This window comes from Astatotilapia calliptera, chromosome 22, assembly GCF_964374335.1.
Source record: "Astatotilapia calliptera chromosome 22, fAstCal68.1, whole genome shotgun sequence".
Lineage (NCBI taxonomy): Eukaryota > Metazoa > Chordata > Actinopteri > Cichliformes > Cichlidae > Astatotilapia > Astatotilapia calliptera.
The window spans coordinates 26,596,903-26,618,917 of record NC_137442.1 but is presented as its reverse complement, the minus strand read 5'-3'; the positions used below and the strand labels follow the sequence as shown (position 1 = coordinate 26,618,917).

The 22,015-nt window shown below is 39.3% G+C and overlaps 2 protein-coding genes, 1 long non-coding RNA gene and 4 other non-coding genes across 8 annotated transcripts; 4 read left to right on the top strand and 3 right to left on the bottom strand.

Moving 5' to 3' along the window:
* Positions 1 to 170: 170 nt before the first annotated feature.
* Positions 171 to 303, bottom strand: LOC113015454 (U11 spliceosomal RNA). Its single transcript, XR_003271124.1, has one exon. It is a non-coding gene; the product is annotated as a U11 spliceosomal RNA (small nuclear RNA).
* A 5,116-nt stretch (positions 304 to 5,419) lies between these two features.
* rab42a (RAB42, member RAS oncogene family a) lies at positions 5,420 to 8,747 on the bottom strand. Its single transcript, XM_026155831.2, has 2 exons — positions 8,353 to 8,747; positions 5,420 to 6,503 (listed from the first exon to the last, which is right to left on the bottom strand). The coding sequence occupies exons 1-2, from the start codon at positions 8,709 to 8,711 to the stop codon at positions 6,065 to 6,067; spliced, it is 798 nt and encodes a 265-aa protein (XP_026011616.1). The 5' UTR covers positions 8,712 to 8,747; the 3' UTR covers positions 5,420 to 6,064.
* Positions 8,748 to 9,131: 384 nt separating this feature from the next.
* On the top strand, positions 9,132 to 11,373 carry LOC113014365 (uncharacterized). Its single transcript, XR_003270958.2, has 6 exons — positions 9,132 to 9,333; positions 9,971 to 10,021; positions 10,269 to 10,327; positions 10,503 to 10,546; positions 10,799 to 10,867; positions 11,034 to 11,373. It is a non-coding gene; the product is annotated as an uncharacterized LOC113014365 (long non-coding RNA).
* LOC113015440 (small nucleolar RNA SNORA16B/SNORA16A family) lies at positions 10,059 to 10,196 on the top strand. The gene has a single exon (XR_003271111.1). It is a non-coding gene; the product is annotated as a small nucleolar RNA SNORA16B/SNORA16A family (small nucleolar RNA).
* Positions 10,601 to 10,731, top strand: LOC113015448 (small nucleolar RNA SNORA44). The gene has a single exon (XR_003271118.1). It is a non-coding gene; the product is annotated as a small nucleolar RNA SNORA44 (small nucleolar RNA).
* Positions 10,900 to 10,971, top strand: LOC113015456 (small nucleolar RNA SNORD99). The gene has a single exon (XR_003271126.1). It is a non-coding gene; the product is annotated as a small nucleolar RNA SNORD99 (small nucleolar RNA).
* A 455-nt stretch (positions 11,374 to 11,828) lies between the features above and the next one.
* Positions 11,829 to 21,346, bottom strand: ctps1a (CTP synthase 1a). 2 transcript variants are annotated; one of them, XM_026155829.2, is made up of 18 exons: positions 21,159 to 21,346; positions 18,426 to 18,608; positions 18,177 to 18,347; positions 17,985 to 18,085; positions 16,581 to 16,697; positions 16,215 to 16,298; positions 15,219 to 15,299; positions 14,984 to 15,135; positions 14,752 to 14,884; positions 14,344 to 14,432; positions 14,146 to 14,240; positions 13,971 to 14,033; positions 13,053 to 13,096; positions 12,867 to 12,963; positions 12,732 to 12,787; positions 12,448 to 12,544; positions 12,205 to 12,349; positions 11,829 to 12,128 (listed from the first exon to the last, which is right to left on the bottom strand). In XM_026155829.2, the coding sequence occupies exons 2-18, from the start codon at positions 18,592 to 18,594 to the stop codon at positions 12,044 to 12,046; spliced, it is 1,779 nt and encodes a 592-aa protein (XP_026011614.1). In that variant the 5' UTR covers positions 18,595 to 18,608; positions 21,159 to 21,346; the 3' UTR covers positions 11,829 to 12,043. The 2 variants fall into 2 exon arrangements, with proteins under 2 accessions (XP_026011614.1, XP_026011615.1); XM_026155830.2 differs by lacking the exon at positions 21,159 to 21,346 and adding an exon at positions 18,693 to 18,810.
* Between the last annotated feature and the right edge of the window lie 669 nt (positions 21,347 to 22,015).

Here is a 22,015-nt window from a genome sequence, read left to right as displayed (position 1 = left end):
TTTATCTGGTCATATCTCAAAGTATGTTAATTTATGACAGTGTGTACTCTACATAGATCATTTTGGTACTATTATACTTGCATTAAACTTAAGAAGACAAATGCTTATTTCTGCAACGCAGGAGTTATGTGTATTCCGACATGGCTGGTCTTTTTGTTGACAATAGAAATTAGGGCGCCAAGATATGTGATCATCGGCAGCCCAAGAAGTAAAAATTATGCTTCCGAAATCTCTTGATGGCGATTCCGCAAGAGAAGCGGAGACCCCACCTCTCCTGTGCCAAGCATGGCAGAAGCCCTTTTTACCATGTACGCCGGACATCCTGCAACCTGACCAGAGGTAACCTGTTCTTCACTCAGGGTTCATGATGTATAAACCTCAAGTCGGCACAGAAAAGTTTCACAGTATTTTGTATAACTAAATACGGCAAATCAACCCTTTATCTTTCATTTATATATTTATATAGTCAACGGGAATAAAAACTTGACCGTATTTGGCTATTTAGTTTTGGACACCGAAAAGCATGATGGGTAAAGAGGGCGGGGCAATTGACATTGAATGCTGCCATTGGATGCTACATGCACTAATGTTGCATTCAGGCAATGTGGGAAAGTCGATTACATGGTTACAATCGTAATCGTGAGATTCTGTGAGATTCTTTAAGAGCGATTACAGAATCTTGATAGTTTTTCGACCTCTCCCTGAGCCTTACATAGATTACCGAATTTAATTGAAAAATAAAACTTTGTTATATTTAATTTTATTATATACTGTTTACGCTGAATTAAAAGTGAATTACACATCAATAGAAAGATCATAATACTGTGGTATGTGTGTGCGGTGTTCGTGTTCTCTGTTGCTCAGATTCCCAGGCGCAACTTGAGGACATTTACTAAGTTATCTGAATAGTAGCATATACGATCATATACATTTAAGTATTGCAATGATCTTTTATGATGTTCTCATAGCTGAAGAAAATCAGTAATATTCTAAAGCTAACCTAGTGTAATACAGGTCCTAATTCTTGGTTTGGATCGGCTTCACCAACAACATTTGTCCAAATTTTTACCTAACTACCATAAATCAATCAAATCCAGGCAACGATTATGTTTCTTAAATCTGTCAGAAGAGGGCGCCAAATCTTTGTTAAGAAGACCATCCAGTCCAAACAATATTCAACGTACATCTATTTATTCATTTAATAACCAATATCCCTTATACATAACATAAAAATAAATAACATTTATTCAGTAATACTGTGGAACATGACCATCGGGGGATCAGAAGCTGTACTGTTGATGTTACATGGTAGAGAAACCCTACCTGTGATTATTTTGATCAGTTCACTGGATATGACACTATTAATTACATGGGTGATTTGTTTCTTTTTTCTTTCTTTTTTTAAATGTTCTTATTTGTTTTCTTTCTAAGACTGATGAGAGATAATTGGTATCAATAGCTGCTTTTCCACAACAGGAACAACAGTGACTATGACCTTTGGATGGACTCGCTATGCTGTCAAAGTAAGGAAAAGGGAAGAATTATTTGACCGACCAAAAAGTCCATACACAGAGGCATGTAAAAAGCTTTGGTAGTACTTTTCAAAGTTTCAGTGGGCTACAAGGGGGTCGGGCTTTTAGAGCAGGACATTTCTGATTGGTTAAATAGAATATTTGGAGCATATCATGCTGTTAATCACCTCTGGCTCCTCTTGGCAATAGATGTTTGTTTATTATGTTCCACGGAAATAGTTGGTTACAGATTCTAAAGCCCAGTTTGAGGGACGAGAGAGAGAAAGCAGCAGTGGTTAAGTCAGTTAGAAGAAAAAGTGTATACTGGAGAAAAAAAGGTTATTTTCTTTTTACCTTTTCTTTCTACAGGTGTTAAAATCTAAAGCACAGATATACACATTCTCTGTGGTCAGTAAAGAGATTGAACTGCCATGCTGTTAGCTCAAAAAGGTACTCTTTATATTGTATTCCAAAAAGCTGCTCACAAACTAAAATATAAAAATGTTAGGTTTTGGCTTGATTGACCAAAAAATAATTCCAGAACGATAACTCCACTTACATATACAAACTGAAACATTTACATATTGGTGAACTTTATGAAGCTAAATTATTGGGCCAGAATTGAATAATGATCTTTTACTATTTATGTTCCTATATAGAAAAATTAAACAGAATTTTGGTGATATGTTTAAAACATAAAAATAATTTGTGGAAAGTAAACAGGAGTTAAACAGCACAGCCAAGGGTATGCACAGTTTGTAAAGCAAGACAAACTAGTAACACAGGTTTTGATAAACTGAATAGAGCTACCGTTTTCCTTTTTGCATTAAAAAAGATGCTAGAATAGCTTTGGATTTCGGTTTATTATATCATACAAATAATGCTGAAGCTGAATCCAAGTGTAATATAGTAAAAAGTGATACTAAACCAATAAACTAGTGATGCTTAAGGAACGATAGGAAGTATATTTTTTACAGCAAAGCTACATTTAAATCATACGTTCAACAAAACTGGCAGAGTGAAATATATCTATTTGAAGATAGAATAATTAAAGATTATTTGTCTACATGTGTATCCCCTGGAACACGTTAGGTTGGCACCAAAAGTCCAATATTTAAATCATTTTTCGGGGTTTGGAAAAAGTCAAAGACAAAAATTAAGATTTTGTAAACTAAGTGCATATCTGCTACACGATTCAGCTTAATGTGTTCAAACTATGAAGTCTGTTTGCTCAGAAGTGTTCGCTGCTTGGTGTTTTTGCAGTTCATTTGTTGAAATAAGTCAGATGGAGGCAGTCCTTATCCTAAGCTATGCTAACTGCCTCCTGACTCCAGAACACTAGAAGATAATGTCGCATCAGTCTTGTCATCTCACTGGGAAAGAGAGATTGGAAAGAAAGCAAATAAGAATATTTCCACAAATTGTTTTCAAAGAACACAGAGAGAAGCTAGAGTTGGACTGAAAGTTAGTCATTCACCTTCATTGTAGTAATATTACTACTTACAGTCACTGCAGATGTATTGGTATAGCTTGTAAGATTACAAATAAGATGGAAATGAATCATATTTTTTGTGCTGTTGTTGATTGATGTATATATAAGTTTTCAATTGGTCTTTTTATCCCATAGATTCAATCTTTCAAAATAATACTTCTTCCTGTCTTTCCAGTGTTTTCCTCCCGACTACATGAGTCTGTAGTCGTCAGTAACGCTCACAGCACAGTGCTAACACACAGTATCATACAATACAATGTAACCCTTAGAGGCAAAAGTGAGAAAGGTAGTTGTACAGACTTGTTGGTTTTCATTCAGCACGTTTTCAAGGCTTGCCACCCCAACACTGTATTCCTCACCTATACCAAGAACTCAAAATGATAACATTTGATTGTCAAACAAACACAGACTTTCACCAGGGGAAAAAATGCAGTTTGAATTAGTGCAAAACAATAAATGAAAAACGAAAAGGGATTGCAGAAATGAGTTAGAATACATTCCTTGTCAAATACTAAGCTGCAACCACATGATGTACATTTTATTAACTGGTTCAGACAAATGAAAAAAAAGTGTCAGACTGGTCACATGAATGCTAAGTAAAAACATTAGAATGCATATTTTCTTACTGTTTACAGTGTAGTGTGTGTTGTAGAAGCCCCAGGGAAAGCAAACTGTACGCAACAAGATCCAGGCTTGCAAGCAGCAAATTATTAGCCTCTAGAGCCTTAAAGGAATTCATGATCCTCTTTGTTAAAGGTATTCACTGCAGGTTTTGGAAGTCATGTGTGCAGACACCCAATCATTCTCCATTACAGCTGAATAAAATCTACAGTACATTAGTTAGTTAACAAACAATGTGAGCAAGATTAACTTGCACTTCTTAACTATATATAGGTTGGTAAAAATTCTGCTTTTGAACACTGATAAAAGGGATTTCTTCTGTTATACCTTAACAGGTCTAAAATACAATAGCCTACTACTGTAGCCCTTAAAAAAAACAAAAAACATTTAATATTCTTTAGGATTTTGCTGAAAAGATACTGATATGTGGGGGCCAAAGAGGCAAACTAGGCTAACTCAGCATGAAGACTGGAAGCAGGAGTGACAGCTATCACAATAGCTAGCGATACTAGCGCCTCTAAAATGCACAGCTTATCTTCCTTGTTGAATCTGTGGTTTAAAAAAGTCTAAATCATTTTTCTTATTAATAATTCAGCAGGGATTCTGGAGAGAGTTTTTGAGTGTCTCCAGCCAGCAAAGAAAAACTAAAGTCACAACAAAGATTTTATCACATTTGTTAGCTAACAAGGGATTTTAGTGACTTTGGGTGTAGGTATATTGCAGCTCCAAACTGTTGTTTTAGAATTATATTTATGTGCGTAAAATAAGCGTGAGAAAATTAATAATGGGAAATTCCTTTGTCACATTTATATAACAGGTCTAAAAACATCATAAAAAACACAATAACAACAGAACACTTACATTAGTGACTTTGGAAAACAGTTGCGTATTAACAACTTAACTGGTTGAGTGCCTCCAGCTGTTGAAGAGTAATAGATAAACTTGGTAACTACAGGTTTTAGTGGCTTTTCAGACATGGTTTAAACAAGAAAGTGCCAGTTTAGGGAACCAGTAGGCAAGTGATACAGGTACAGGAAAAATACACACAAACCCTTTTAGTTGGTGTTCAGAGGGAGGGGTTATAAGTTGTTAATTGCAATTTTGTCTGTTACATTTTTTGACAACTGTAACTGTGTTTTATAAAGCTGTCCATAACAAAAACAGACAACAAATGCTCCCTTTGTTTGATTCTGTTTTGATCCAGCTACAGAACATTACCAAGGGCCACCACTGTCCCACAGGCCGCACTTTGGCAACCATGAATGTAAACATAAAATTAATTTGCTTAAACATGTTACTACTCTCAATTCTTTATGCTAAGCTAAGCTGGAGCTTTTCTCTAATTCTCTAAGCACTTTTAAGGCCCTACAAAGAATTTTATCAGGTTCATTTGTACAGCAAAAAGAAAATGAAAGCAAAAAAGGCAGAAAATGCAGCTAAATCCTTTGTCATGGTTTCATGACATGACATTTGTTGGGCTGATGGCCCGGATAAGCTGAATTAAAGCCAGTTTAGAGGCCTGCAATAAACATATCAAAGCTCATTAGGTTTTGCTGTGCATATCATCTATGTCTATATCAATGGGGCATATTTAGACCTTAAACTTCCTTTTCTCACATTGCCACTTACTGCTATTGTGAATGTTGTATGTTACACTTAGTCTAATTACAATAATCTATGTTTATGTATACACTTTTACTACAAATAATCTCTACTTTTTTACAAAAAAAAAAACACATTATTAATCTATTCACAGAATGGTCAAAGGTCAATTTGGCATAAGTGCACACACAGCTTACAGTAGCAGGAGGAGCACATTGATTTAATATGGTGACACTTATTGCAGAGTGCACTGTTCACACTATGAATTAAATAGCTTTCAGTCACCTTTAGCTCTCATCTTTATAGATTTAACTATTATTTACAATGTTACAGCCACTTAAGACTGCAGGCAAAGCATTGCACAAACTTTTGACAAGTAGAAACCCATAATAGTACCATATGAAATGTGGATGATGCCAGACCATAATAGTCCATTTGTACTTTCGTATGCTCAGTAGTCCTTTAGCTCCATTGCTATGAAAAGGAGTACTGGCTACACTTTAAGCAACAACACCTGATCACATTGGCATGCTTTCTTTTTTTTTTCTTGAGCAAGATGAGGCTCAAAACAGCTCGACTCATGCTACATCATATCAAATTAACAATACAATACTTTCCCAACAGGTACACATTGGTATTTACTCTCGCATCCTGATTGAAAATAATCCCAGTGGTCTGAAAAATCAACACAGAAAGGTCACAAAACACAAGGTGAGGAAGTGATGGATGGTGATATCACAGGGTGCTAAGCCTCAGTGATTTGGTTTTGATGATCGGCTGTGAGACAAAGTGAGCTCTTGGTGTGATAGGATAGTGTTGGAACACAAAGACTTCTCAGTCAGCAGTGGCAGCTTTTTTCAGCTGATGGAGGGGCCAACTCTTCATCCTCTGCAGAGTAGAGAACCTTGGCAGTCAGGCCGCTCTTCACGCCATCCCACCCATCACGGGTGACGATCTCCCCCATCTTCATCAGCTCGTAGATGTCCCTGGTCAGCAGCTCAAAGGCCCGGTCCACATTGCTGTTGCACTTGGCTGATGTCTCCACATAGCGAATGCCCAGCTCAGCGGCCAGCTGCTCTGCCTCATCCCTGCTCACCTTCCGGTCCTTGTTGAGATCACTTTTATGGCCGATGAGGATGTAGACCATGTGGTGAGGCAGGATGTGCTCACTCACCTCCTTGTGCCATTCCCTCACATGGTCGAAGGTTTTACGATTGGTGAGATCAAAGACAAGCAGGCCACCTACAGAGTTGCGGTAATATGATGTTGTGATAGACCTGGTGGAAAGACACATTACTGGTGTTAGAAACCAAAGACAAACATCTCTAGACTTATAACTTCTAAATGTCTTGGACAGCTCTATGAACTTGGATGGTTCCTACCAGTTCACTACCCTTATACTGCTGTTTGTAACATCACAATATGAGTTTAATTTTTGTGGTGGAAAATTCATATCACTTGAGGTAAGTCCAAGTCCTCTCTGCCAAAGCAAGTCAAGTCAAACCCTGAGTCAAATCAAGTCTTTGAAGAAAAGGGGTGGCTGTAGCTCAGGAGGTAGAGCAGGTCTTCCAGTCTCCATGTCAAAGTATTGTTGAGCAAGATACTGTACCCAACTTGCCTGATGCGTTTTTCGGTGTGTGAGTGTGTGTAGGTGAATGGGACATGTATAAAAAAGCGCTTTGAGTGCTCAGTTACAATAGAAGAGTAGTCATAGTTCCCATTAATCAGTTTATAGAAAACAAACTTAAATATTATACCCAAAGTGAAGCTCAAATGTCAAGACAGCGGAAACTAAGATAAGATCAAGTCCCATTTGACACAATCCCAAATCAATTTTCACACTGTTTTCCAAGTCAGTCAAGGAATGTGGTTGCATGCTCTCTTTTAAGTCTTTCAACTGTCTATTTGCAAGCTAACCACTTAAATGACACAAGAATTTCCTTTCAAAGCTGTGTTACTGGTGTTTTACATTAGTAAGACTCATGGAGTTACATCTGTGCTTTAGCTGGCCTTGCCATTCAGATGAAACTACTTATTGAGACAGTGTGCTCAATATGAGGGGAGTTAAATATGTTAAAACTGAAGCATACTTAATAAATTGTGTAAATTGTGTACTTAAGTGAATTGTGTCAGGACCTCATTTATGATGGTAATATATCACTGAATGGCATAATACATAATTTGATAATAAAGTTGGACCTCACCCAACATTTGGGACTTTTTTGTGATCAAAGTCTGTGAAATGTACAGGTCTAATAAATATATTCAAGTCATATTGCTATGGAAGGTCTGTCTCTCTTGGCTTCTTAAAACAATTTCTGTAATTTTATGAAGTCAAAACTTGCAATGCGAATGCTTTTTTTTTAACGTTTCATACATTAATGTGCTTAATTAAATGGAAACTAAACAATGCCATCAAGTGAAATAAAATACAAAAACACAAAGGATCCTTTGGGTCATAACATCTGGTGCATGATACTATTCTATTTATAAAAATATATGCACATACAGACTCTGATCTCTGCATTTGATGCTTTAAAAACCACAGATTCTACAGGCAGATAGGCAGAAGTGAAAGACAAGTGAAGTGAAGCCTGGAGGAAAACACCCTCAGAGGCTTCAAACGGGAAAGCAGATCTAAGAGCTTCTCCAGACACAGGAGTTCTTTAAAGGAAATGATCCGTGACAGTGGGCATGAAAAGCAGAGCAAGCAACAGGATAGATGAATGAAAACAACAACAAATAGATTTGGATCGGGACTTGTCATCCCCGCGAAGGCCTGGAAATTGTATATGAGGGAATCAAACTGGGGCCTAAATATGAGGAGGCTGCCCATCATCCATGAAAGCATGATGTAAGTCGCCGTGTCCTGTTGTTATACAGGTCAGGACATCGTAATATCTTCTATTGGCCTCCTTTCTCCGCTGTCTAAACTCATTTCATTACATGCTAACGAGAAGGGGAAATGGCCCATATTCAATTTAAAGGGACTGAGAATAGTAGCCAAACACGACATTAAACCGAGGGCTCGCAATTATTTATTTAAAAATCTCTTTGAAGGACTATGGTTGTATACATATTTAGCTCAGATAGATTCTATATAAGATACATTTCACCTCACTATACCTGAATCGTTCCTGGCCAGCCGTATCCCAGAGCTGGAGCTTTATTTTCACCCCGGGTTCGATGTCAAGCGAGCGGGCATAAAAATCTACCCCGACCGTCGGGTCCGCCACATCGCTGTAAATTCCATCCGTGAAACGCTTCAACAGCGAGGACTTGCCCACTGTGGAATCCCCGAGTAGAATGATTCGAAACTGATATTGCCACAAAATATCCATGGCATGACTAGAGGGAAGATACCTGCGGAGTGAGTGTGTGTGAAACAAAGCCCTGCGCGCGGCGTGTTTACATGGAGCCCCAGCTGCTGCTACTGCCTTCTGTTCAGGAAGAGACGCGGAGCACAGAGCGGCCGCAGCAGTCATGTGATAGATTTACCTATGCTCTACTAGTCGAATATCACTCCAATAAACCCGCTACAACCTCATCTGGCCTGTGTATGTTGTAAAAGAATCATATAGGGGGTTTAAAAGCAGCAAAAACAGAACAATATATCTATATGAGGTCCGTCTTGGGCATGTTTTGCACAGAGTTTCCTTAACCACCCCCATTTATTTAATATATCGTCCGCTATTGATATCACAAAACCTAAAACACGCAGTGTGTTGCTGTCCGTGGTTCTGAAGTAGCCTATATTCACTTCCGACGATGGTCTGGATTTACAGCATATTTCTCTAATTGCACACAGTTTATTCTGTGCCGTTGTACTCTGTGAAAAATGCGTGGCTAGTTAAGTGTAAAACCCTATTGCCTGAGTCTCAGTAAACTTCAATAAATACAGCAGGCATTGCTTAAAAAAACAGAAGAAGGAGGAGGAGTGTGATACTACATATCCCACTATTCAACCGGTCCGCGTGAGTAACGCGAGCCAATCAGCGCACCGCTGCCGGACATCAGAGTGAGTATATAAGAACAGCGGGCCTCGCCGCTTTCTCTCTTCTTCCTGCAGTCTTCCATGTGAGCAGAAGTCCCCAAGAAAGAGCTATGGTAAGCTTTATGCTGGTGTTGTCGATTACTAAGGTCATGTGTCCAGGTATTTACATTAATTATGCGCAGCTTTTAAATCCAGTCCACCTTGACACAGAACTCATTATTTTTGTTATAACATTAATATAGCGCTTTTAGCGTAAGTGAGTGAACGACCTTACGTTAGCTTGTATCTACAGCCATAATGCTTGACTAGTTAATACTTTGGGATATGTAGTATAGTCTTGTTTTTATAATCAACACTTCTTGCTGACTTGTCATATAACTGGGAACTCGACAGTAGATATACCTAGGCTTTAGTGACCATGCTAAGGGTTAGCTATAGCTTAGCTTGCTGATAGCTTAGCTTGGACGCTAATGGGTTTGTACCACGTGGCCAGGGGTGGATCTTGAGAAATTTTCTTAGGGTGGCATGGAAATCAGACTAGGTGGTAAAATCAAAGCCATTTATGCTAGCTCATTTTAATAAACATTAGCCTTTAAGGCCTCTGACGTTAATAGCATTGATGTCATTGTAACAAACTTAAACTACCTTTAGAATCAAAATTAGACTAAATGCAGTTTGTTATAAAAGGTGATGGCACAGGCAACTGTTTTCAACATAACTAATCTTTAATCTTCTTTATTTTGTCTCTAGGGTCTATTTGAAATGGCAGTTCAACCTTGCTTCCCAATATGCAGAATGCAGGTGAGTCTTTAAATTAAAACTAGCTGTCCCATCGTGAAAAGGCTCCTATCGAAGCCGTTCATGCTCCCATGTAGCAGTGAACGGTCAAAAGGAAGCCGACATGAAGACTTTCACCGACGGTCGCTGTTCGGTTTTGAAAATGACTGCTACAGCAACATTTAGGGGAAGGACATTGATCAGTGAGTTATCCCAGGATTAAATGCAAACTTTCAAAGAAATGTAAGTGATTTGCCTTGTCTTCCAATAGGTACTGGGTGACACCAAAGGTGCAAGACCAAAACCATCAAATGAGAACACAACATGCAGGTAACTCTTCAAAATAATTCAGACAATCCTGGCTGTGATGACAAACTTGCCCTCACTGATCTAGTCTTGATTGAGACTTATTCTTCCTGAGCCACATTTATTAAAACTTGATGGGATTGACTGACTTTAATCAATGTTTGTTGGGGCAAAACGACTAACCAAATTTTCTTGTTAGGTGAATGGAGATCTGTCATTTGTAAATGAAAACTGCTCATTCAGGTAAGAGTTCACTTTTTTTTTAAAAATATTAAAAGGCCACTTATGTCCCTGTTCCAGCATGCTATCCTAAGGGTCGGTGCTTGTTTGTAGCTCCATGCTCTCCAAGTGCATGCAAGAAAACAGGGTGGTCTTTGACTGCTGTGGCCACTCTGTGCCATCAGCAGCCACTCAGCTGTCCAACAGACATCTGCTAGAAAAATAGACTAAGCTAACATGCAACTTGTGATCTCACTTTTTTTTATTAAATTTTAGGCGTCTATCCGCTTGACCTCTTGGTGTTGCAGAGCTGTAACAAAGTACATTCACATCTGTAATTTACAGGTATGTTGATGCTGAAATTGGTCAGTGGTTATTTTGATCTATGATGACCTTAATACATTGTTGACTTCTGGATGAAGCTTGCGGATATGGGACTGAGATCAGTGCATAATGAGAATGTTTACAAAAAGTTTCTGAATTTGGCTAACCTGAGGTGTTTATTTTTCAGGTATGGTGCTACGTTGGGAGTGACGTGACATTTCCATGAGAGAATTGCTGCCAACTTTCCGGCTAGGCACAAACACTACTGAAGAAAACCAACTTGGATCGGAGCTTTCTTGCAGCTGTGAAATGCATGAATGAGTTGACCTGGCTCTTTAACCTCCTAAGACCTGAACTCTTCCATGGCATGCTTTTTTTTTTTTTTTTAAATGGTCTAAATAAGCCAAAAATGTGAAATCCACATGTGGACGCCAGGTCCTAAGAGGTTAAGGGCTGAACCTAAGAAAATGAACCCTGTGTGTGACAATTGCAGATTGTAATAAAACTGACTTGACTACCTCTGGAAACTTGTCTGTAACATGATCAAAAGAATGGAGACATTGAACTATGCTACAAACCGTTTGTAGCACATTTATTTACATTAAGGCCACAACAGTATGCCACAGGTGACAAACCCTGTGAAAGTCAATGAAGCAGGAGTAGAAAGCTAATCACACACCATGTTGTATGCCTGCAGTAGGTGACCTAATTGGAGACCTCTCGACTTTGAGTTGTACAAAAAGCAAAATAGGTAGACTAAAGTCACAATTATTGCTTACTTGATGCAATAAATGTGACAACGTTAAGCTAAACTTCAGCTATGATCCATTAAAGTAAATTAAACTTACAAGATAATCTGGAAACCCATAACTCCCATGTTAAACCAGTTTCTAAAGTGCTGTTGTAGAAATGAGTGACAACTGAAGTTAACCACTCCAATTCATAGTTCTGTAACATTTATAGGAAGAGCAAAAATGAATAGTAACAGTTTAAATTTTATTTAAACACTATGGTTTTCAGTGGTGTTTGTTTCATGAGCGTAGTTTAGAGCTGAAAGTCCCATAACTTAATCTGCAGCTGCCTGTAGTCACTTCTGTACTCTAGGAAATGCCAGCCCTATCTGTGAACAGTACAGTTTTCCAACACTTGAGACAACTGATGGTAGGACACTTAATTAAGATATCTTCCACAGATGGGTCATTCATTGGAGAGTGAAGGAAGTTTCAGTTCTGATATCTCGGAGTCTGGTGTGCTGCTGCCGCTCCGATCGCTGTATGTGTCCCTGTGTGGCACAGAAGCAGTCTCAATTAGTATGCATACCTTTAGAAAATGAGTAAACTGAGACATACACTATTTACCGTGGAGATAGACGGCAGCCTTTCTGTAAGTAGCTCTGCAGCTTCCCCGCAGCAGCAAGCAACAAACCAAGGTAGGGGGGTGATGGCTTGATGGGACGTGAAGTGAACTCGGGATGGTACTGCACACCAATAAAATATGGGTGATCTGGAAGTGGAGAAAACAATTTTAAACAGTCTGTTGAAGGTTTCACAGAAAAGGTTGATATATTAAAACTGAAAATAATTCTGTTTGCTTTTCTGTACCATCAAGCTCAATGACCTCCATCCTCTCTCCTTCCACATCCTGACCTACGAACCGGAAGCCCTTCTCATCAAAGTGGCTCTTAAGCTCAGGGTTGACCTGTTCACAAAAACAAGGTATACATTTGGATCACAGGTTGAGCAGGTGACCAAGATTAAATGCGGCGCTTTGGGTTCAACCCCGGATTGGCCCTTTGCTTATACGTCTGTCCCCCACTAACTCTCTATCCAATTTCCTGTTTCTGCACTGAACACTTAATGATGATGAAATATTAGTTCAGCATTACCTCAAATCGATGTCTGTGCCTTTCATCCACATACTCTGCATCTCCATAGAGCTTTCCTGGAATACAGAAGAGCTGTAAGCACAGAGCAACAGTTCATCACCGGCTGGTCCAGGTTGAACTAAAAGCTTTTCTTACGCAGTGTGCTGTTGGTGGTTTGGAAAATGGTCCGTCTTTTCCCAAGCCTCATGGTGCCACCCATCTGTCCGGGGTTGTGTTCTGGCATATCAATCACCTGCAAAGATTAAAATGAAAGGATGGATTTTAATATACAGTTACAGTGCATGCAGGAGTCAGGTTGTTTGTGCAATGCATAAAACTTACCACAGGATGCTTTGTTTCCGGGTCAAATTCAGTCGAGTTGGCATCTAAGTATGAAACGGAACAATATGCCATTAGTTATTTTAATCAACAGTCAGCCACCAGTGCCCACCTTTTATGAGTAGGAGATGCATTTCAAGCTGAAAACTGACTATGCTTTGAAGAAAGCTCCCATTCCCACACCTCTCTCAAATAACTATGCTGTAACAAACACGTTTTGACAGACTATCTTCTGTATTTTCAAGGTTCAATGTTAGCATTACGGCTGCTGCAAAGTTGACAAGAAGGCGGACACTGGCTGGAACCAGTGTTTATGGCGTGAGTTTATTAATTTATTGAAGTTCAGTAACGTTTTTGAAGATCAGAAGGCTAGGTTTAAGTATTATAGGAACCGCCTTTACAAAACTAAATGTACAAGAACTGGACTGATGCACAGCGGGAACAGACATCTGAACCTTTGCTGGTTAAGCTGCTAAAGAAACAAGTACTTGTTCCCCCCCCCCCAAATACATTTCCAGGCACAACTGGCACAAAAAATTTGCCCAATTCCAGGCGAACCTTAACAATTGAGATCGAGGGTATTGCAGGAAAATCGGGACTTTTGACTGAAAAACGAAGTAGGCAATGTGGTTCTTTTTTATTCCTCCACACACAAGGACACACAATCAGATTATAATGGTCCTCTTTGGATCTACCTATACGTACCCACAAACAATCTCAATGATGAAACTTAGCATAGATATAGATCCTATGTTCATTACCTATCCATCCAAAATTATTGTATACATGGAACAATATACACTTTTCATCTATGAAATTTCAATCATTTATTAATTACCTACATCACTCAGCATTCACATTAAAAGGTAATGCTGCTTTGTTTCTTCTTCTTTACTGTGAAGATAATATCAAAAACATTACCTGTCCAGCCGAGCACGTTCCTGGCAAACTCGCATACAGCCAGCTGCATTCCAAGACACACACCTGCAGAAATATGAACACCAGTCAAGTAGTGTTTCTGATGCTGCTACTTACTGACATTAAATATGGAGTAAGATAATAAAACATGTAATGTGATCCACAGAAACTCTTGTACCGAGGAAGGGTTTTTTCTGTTTCCTGGCCCAGTTGATGGCATGAATCTTTCCTTCAGTTCCCCTCACACCAAAACCTCCAGGAACCAGGATGCCACTGAGGACAGTGGAAACATTGTCATGTTGATAAAAGTTCCATTTTAATATTCAGGCTAGATTATCTAGTGAGACAGGACATTGTGCTCCTACAGGGCACTCACTCAGAGCTGCAGAGTTTTTGCCACGCCTCGTGGTATTTCACTGGGTCCTCCTGCAGAGTGCTTGGCTCCAAATTAGCAGAGTCTATATACTGAGAAGAAGAGATGTTCACAGCTTACATGATTGGTCTAAAGGCACAAGTCAAGTTGTTTAAAACAACCCCCCCCTCCCAAAAACAAACAAACAACCAAACAAAAACCCCAAACTAAAATCAACTATTTAATCACTAATCATAACTATCAACACTTTCCCCTACTCTAGAGCCGTAATACCTTTAAACTTCAGGGCACTGCAAAGACTGTCATAGCCATGGAATACAATGAGGAAGGACTAAATCTAGGAGGAGCTGGCTTCACTTTGAACCATGTCTAGATCATTTGAGACTAAAGACTATGATTCTGTGTACATACCTTAACCTCCAACTTGTGGCTGATGGCGAGTGCAGAGTGTTCGAGAGCCTTTATAACAGAAGCATAGGAGTCTGAGAACTTTGTGTACTTCCCCACCAGTGCGATAGAGCAGTGCTCTAGCAGTCTGTCTGACCTGTGAGGAAAAATATGGGCATCCATTTATTTCTCGGTCTTCTCTGGAGGACAATGACTTCTCATGGGAAAGGTTCAACCCACAAAGGTGCTCACTCACCTGTCAGACATCTCCTTCCATTTAGTCAGCATCTTCCTTGGTCTGGTCTCTATTGGCATATTCAGTCTCCTGCTCAAGTAGCTCACCACACCCTGATCTTCCAGCAGTAATGGCACTCTGTAGATAGATGACACATCGTGCACACAGATGACCTGGAAGAAGACAGGTAATCCATTTTAGATGTTTATGGAGAGAGCTTTATGGCTTAATCGAGCCTGACAGGTGCTTCACCTACCTGCTGAGGCTCCACGTGGCAGAACATTGAGATCTTTTCCTTGACAGAGTTCTCCAGCGCAGTTGTACAGCGGCACATGATCTGCCAGTGAAAAACAAACAATCAGAAAAACCTTTAAAGATCCAATTCCGAGTTTGTCCAAATTTGAACTTCGCCACATGTAGCACACATGAGGCTGGGTTCAAGTAAGAAAATATGTGTCCTCTTGCATGACTTCTCTTTTTAAATTTATAGAAATCTGTGTGAGCACCTTTCTTAATCTTACAGTCCTGATTATGTGCAAGCTGGCAATGGCCTCCATCTCCATTCTGACTAAATTTCTCTTTTTTGTACTGTGACTTGTAGGCAAAGAGGCTTTAATTTTTCCTTGATTTAATGTTTCAGCAGGATCATGTCCATTCTGTTTCAGAAAAGCTTCCCAGGAAGTTAAAACCATCATATCATCAATGCAGAGTACCAGCATGAACGCATCACCCCACTATACCAGTGATCTAATAGTCTTGCTTTATCCTTTAACGGGGTCATGTTTTAGTGCAAATACATCATGTACAAACACAAAACTGCTTGCAATATTATCAGAATGCTAGCACTCCAATTACTAATCACAGTTAAGGGTCCGTGGTTGGTTGATGGTGACTGTACAAAGAGTTTGCACAATTTTTCCATACAGCGGTAATAAATGGTTAATCCATTTTTCATTTGAAGAAGCAGATTGGAGCAGCATTTAAAGTTCAGGCACCTGAAGTGTGTCAAATATGCAAAAAACAAAACAAAAAACCCCAGATAATCAGGAAAGAGGGCAAATACTTTCATGGCACTCCAATCCCTGGTTGCCTATAGTGAAATTATGAATTAGGAGTCAAAGAATCTTTTGCACATAAAACATCTGGGTTTCAACATGTAAAATATGCCACTCAAAAATCCATTTTAATTCAGAAATGTAATTTAAATGCAAATGAGACATCAAACATGTTTATGTAATAGCAACTCACTCACCAGATCAGGAGACAAGCCTAGGCCTCTCAGCTCTCTCACACTGTTCTGTGTCGGTTTGGTCTTTTGCTCTCCTGTTGCGCTGGGCTGGACACAACCATGCAAACAACAAACCGGTACATAATGAGACAGTCTACAACAATCACCCTCTAAAAGCTAGTTTCATTTCTTAGAAGTATCTAAGCAACACCTCATTAAAGCAGAACAAAAATCTGGGCACAACTTTCAGTATTTTTCTTACTAAATACTCACCTTTTTTGAACAGGGCTGAATAAGAGTGCATATTTGCATTAAAGCCACATTCAGGTATGCAGCAGTTTCACATGTTCGTTAAATGTAAGGTGAGATATAAAAGTATGGCTGTCTTACCTGTGGTATCAAACTGACATGAATGTTACAGAAATTCTCCCTCTTCACTTTAAACTGGAACTGCCTGAAGGCCTCGATGAATGGCATGCTCTCTATGTCTCCGACAGTCCCTCCCAGCTACAAACACACAAACACTGGCAGTGACCATCAAGGCGGGGCGGGGGGGGGGGGGGGGGGGGTGTTACACAAAATAATAGAGCTAGACCCTAATGACATTTAATCAAAATACAGGGAATCTCTGGTGATCAATGACAGTTATTCAGCCCTTAACAGCCTATTGATATTACGCTTTATGGCATACCACACTCCTGAAAATGTACCAAGTGAGACACTATAACAGAGCAGGTTATCCTACCACACTCATGAGTTTTCCCTCCTGCAGACCGATGGTGTGGACTATAATTGGCTTTCAATACTGGATAGTAAGGGTGGTTTTTTTTATGCTCACAGTGTGATCCCTGACGCATATGTCGTGCACCTCTCGATTTTTGAAACCTGGCACATTTGGCTGGAGCTGTCGTAGCTGGGCTGAAGACACGAATGTATTATCATGCCAGTTTTTACTGCCATTTTAATTACATTCCAGCACAGAAGCTCAGAGATATACGGAGGGAGATTGCGTAACTATTTGAACCCCCCCCCAACCACCTGAGCAAGTTGTATTCCCACAATCCATCCCTCTGTATAGCCAAACAGTTATGTAAACAAACACCAAGCAACATAAAGTCTGATTGATGCGTCACGGCTACTATTTTCTCTTCTTGGACGTTCTGTAGCAGACGAGGTCTTCCCAGCTGTTAACCCTAAAATACACTGGATGTTGTTGTGGTGGTTTTATACTCAGAAGTAGGGCTGAGCTATATCATACCGTTCACGGTAATACCGGTGTAATTTTGGGCAATGATAGGAAAATGAAATATCGCGATAGAATATGGGTAAAATGCGCATGCGCAGTGCCTTTGTTTACATACGCACGCAGAATGAGAAGAGTGAAAGCGGATCGTTGAATGAAACGGATGAACCAGAATTGGTTTGTAAAAATGCTGCAGCTTCAGTGGTGTGGAACTGGTTTAGCTTTCACGTGCAAACGTGAAAGACCAACACCACTTTGTATTGGTCTTTCACGTGGAATTCCAATAAAATTGATTCATGTTTATGGCTGTAATGTGACAAAATGTGGGAAAGTTCAAGGGGGCCGAATACTTTTGCAAGCCACTGTATTTCACGGGTTATCCTACCTGGCTAGCTAGCATTACCCACCACGCCATTCTAACGTGTAATTATGCAAATGTAATAATACATGTTATTGAAAAGAAACCTATTTTTAGGATTAAGAAATCAAATCAGCATAGAAAAAAAATGCTTTTTTCATATAATCATACTTCATTCGAGCAGCCAGCCTACCTCAATTACACACACTTGAGGTTCTATATCGTCATCATCAACTGGCACTTGTGCCTGTTTCATAACCCATTCCTGGATTGCATCTGTGATGTGTGGCACCACTGGAAAAGAGCAAAGCATAAAATGCGTGTTCGGTTAATGACTCATCTTTGACATTACCATCCTTCTCTAAATGACCTGACCGTTGCATACCCTGCACAGTCTTGCCCAAGTAGTCTCCCCTCCTCTCCTTGTTGATGACTGACTGGTAGATCTTGCCCGTGGTTAGGTTGTTGTCTCTTGTCAGCCGGATGTCGAGGAAGCGTTCATAATTCCCCAGATCCAAATCAACCTCGCCCCCATCATCCAGCACAAATACTTCACCTGGACAGAGTGAGGGGTAAACAATTAGCTGACAAGCCTGCACGTGTTCATTTATACTGAATATCTCTGCTGACATACCGTGCTCATAGGGCGAAAAAGTGCCTGCATCTATGTTGATGTAAGGGTCAATCTTAATTGCAGTCACATGCAGGCCACATGACTTGAGGATCGTGCCCACACTGCTTGCAATGATGCCTTTGCCGATACCTGAGATGACTCCTCCAGTTACTAGGATGTACTTCATCATTGTTGCTCTGATACCTGGAGGTAAATGAGTGATTAGAAAGCAACAGAAACCACTAATAACTAGTCAGACATTTAAAATAGTCATTTTCAGAAGCTTACCTGCAGTAACTTATTGTCCCACATTAAATGTGAATTAATAATTCTTTGTTTGTGATAACATATTTGTTCAGTTGTAGTTGCTGTTCACTTTTCTCCAGGCACTTTGGTCTTATTGATGCATTCACTGACCATTGTTCCTCTTAAGACCTTATCAAAGTAAAGGTTCCTAGATAGGCTATTATCATATCATGCGATAAGATGAAATACCAGAATTGCCAGACAAAAACAAAGATAAGATACGATTATAACAATGTATGGGATGGAGCTGGACTCCCTCAAGGTGGTGTCGGAGAGGCGGATGCTGTCCAAGATAAAGACAATGTTGGATAACACCTCCCACCCACTCCATGACATGTTGGTCAGTCACAGGAGCTCGTTCAGTGAGAGACTGAGATTACCGAAAAGCACCACTGAACGACACAGGAAATCATTCCTGCCTGTGGCCATCTCCCTGTACAACGCATCCACTTAACACACTGTTTGCTGCTACAGCTACACATGTTTCTTTTCCAAATATTTATTTATAAGTGACTTATGTATGTATGTATGTATATATATGTATATATTGTACTATTCTTAGTTAGCGTATTGTCTGTCTTGTCTTAATGTTGGTTTAAAATGGAGCACTGTAACAAAAAATAATTTCCCCCAGGGATCAATAAAGTATTCTGATTCTGATGTAGCGTATTAGCATATATTGGCTTCAACCTCTAGTTGCGGTTAGCCATTACTTTTGAGCATGAGTGACTACAATCTTGTTTCCCTTAAACAGTTATCATGTGACCAAGCCAAATTCTCCTTTGTTCAGTCTATGACCAAAAACAAAAAAATCACTGAGTGTCTTCACTTGTGTGCGTGCGTCTGTGTGGCTTCTTTGTAGAATAACTTTAGCATATCAAATAAAGTGAAGCAAATTGCTACCTTCCTCCTAGGGCTGTGTTGTATCATATTGTACAAATTTTTATGCTATATAACAATGTTGTATTGAAAAATTATTGGTATAGCAAAATCATCAATCACACATAAAGTGCAACCAGGCAGCAAAGTCTGGGATGCTAGTAGCTGGTGTGTTATAATTGTAACCCCATTGTAAACAAATGACTCCACTGGGAGTCGCTGAAGCACTTGTTACATTACATACCACATGCAGAGCAAAATGGATGAAAATAACTGATGTCACTTCCATATTGCAAGTTAATGGCAAAATCCTTTTTGTTTTCTTCCTCAACTTGAGTCTTAATACAGTGGGATATATGACAGTGAATAATCTAATGGTACCATTTTAATGTTTTTGATATATAAGACCAGTTGTGTGTCTGTGTTCTAATAATTTAGTGAAAAAAAAAGGTTTTGTCTTTTTAGGTAAACTTTAACCATGTGGGACATGTGGCTGGTCAAAACAAGATACATTGCTAAAAATAAGAACTATTTTAAAACATTTTCTTCATTTTCATACCAAACTCTACTTGATTGTGAAGGAAAGGCCAACTTGCTAAAGAATGAAGTAGTTAAAAGCTTTGGAATTTGGTGAACCTCGAGTTAGAAAGTTTTGCGGCCATTATCATACATTGTCATACTGCCTATTGAGCTGCGTTACATTGCAATATACGTATGATGTGCAAATGTTTAACAGGAAAGCTAAATATGAACAAATCAGTATTCAGCAAAGAAAAACTCAGTAAAGTTAACAGACCAGACCACGTATGTCCTCCTCCTTGTACAAAAAAATGGACCCCACACTAACACACTTTTGTTGTTTTCAGGTAAATAGAACTTAAGTAAAAATAAAAGTAACGTTACATAGGCTCGAAGGTCGACAACTAAATGTGTTTCAAAGTATGTCTAAAAACATACTGTGTCGTATTACAACCCTGAAAAACTTCGGGTTTTTTTATACATGAAGCATGGCTCTTAGGGAGCACGAGCAGACCGCGCGGCACAGTTGCAAATTGAAGAAAACCAGCCGGTACAACTAGCTTTTAGCTAATGGTCAACATCGTTACGGGAGTTATTTTCAGCTACAGCAGACCAAGGCGGTCGTTAGTATCTAAAATAGACAAAGGAGATGCTTAAGATTTGCTAAACAAGGTACCAATTTCGTTAGTTTCTTTAACTACAAAGGGTGGCTAATGTTCCATTTCTATCAAGCCTGCCAAATTGTTACGATACCCAACAAGGCTTTCAAAATAAAAGCGAAGTTGGGTATTTAAAAACGCGCACATAACAATTTATATTCTCAAATTTCTAAACGTTGCCATCCAAGTCTAAACTAAGCCCTATGTTTCTTGTTACGAGAATGTGAGTCGTAATATAACCAATCATTTCTACAATAATATTAAGAAGAAATTCCGAGTAGAATTTTATTTTGTTTTATTCTTACCGGAAGCGAGACGTATTCGTTTACCTTGACATAATTTTCTACCTAGCCAACCACAACCTCTGTATCTCTATCAGATTTCAACTCACCGAAATATTCCGCAACCAAAGACTCCTCTGTAAAAGGATCGTCAGCGACGCAAACAGTTAGCAGGACCTTTCGAAATTTCGAATTTTGGTACTGTGATTCCCTAAAATCCTATCTATCCACAAACTAGCCCCACACGTGTATGAAGCACGACTGAGGGCTGTTCTACGTCATTCAACACACTTACGACAACGATATGTTACCTTCAGGTACGCCTCGGAAACTACTGCGGCCTTCGGGGGAGTTTTTGGTTTCCACGAGGTTGACCAAATAAAAGCCTGTATGCATCCCTGTATGCAGTTCAGCACAGAGGAATCTGACTAGCTGACAAAAGACAAACACCTATTATCATAGAAAAATGCTGATACTTAAATAAAAAAGAAAAATAAACAGAAAACCTACCTGATGCAAATTAATTAATAAAATGGGGACTCTATTTCTGAGAGGCCAGACAGAATAATTGTTAATCACATTGTCTATAGAACCACTTTTTTGTCGTTTTTTTTGTGCGATTAAAAAAATGTATTTATGTTTATTAAGTCCAATTCCTCAGATTTACAATGACCTTTTTGTTCTTTGTTGTTGTTTTATATCATTGGCCCTTGAAGGCAACACCGTTTGTATTTTTAGATCAGCAGGGGGAGCTCATGTTTCATGGTTAATGGGCGGAGAGGGAAAAGATGGCACCCCCACCCCCCTCACACACACCAGGCATCTATCTGCCTTATATCATCTTGCTTGGAGTCCCCTTGCATTGTGCATATTTTAAGTAGCTGAGAATCTCAATGTCTTGCACAATTTATGTGAAAACAAATTTGTTCACACCGCATTCATTCTTTTAAGTGCACACTACACCAGA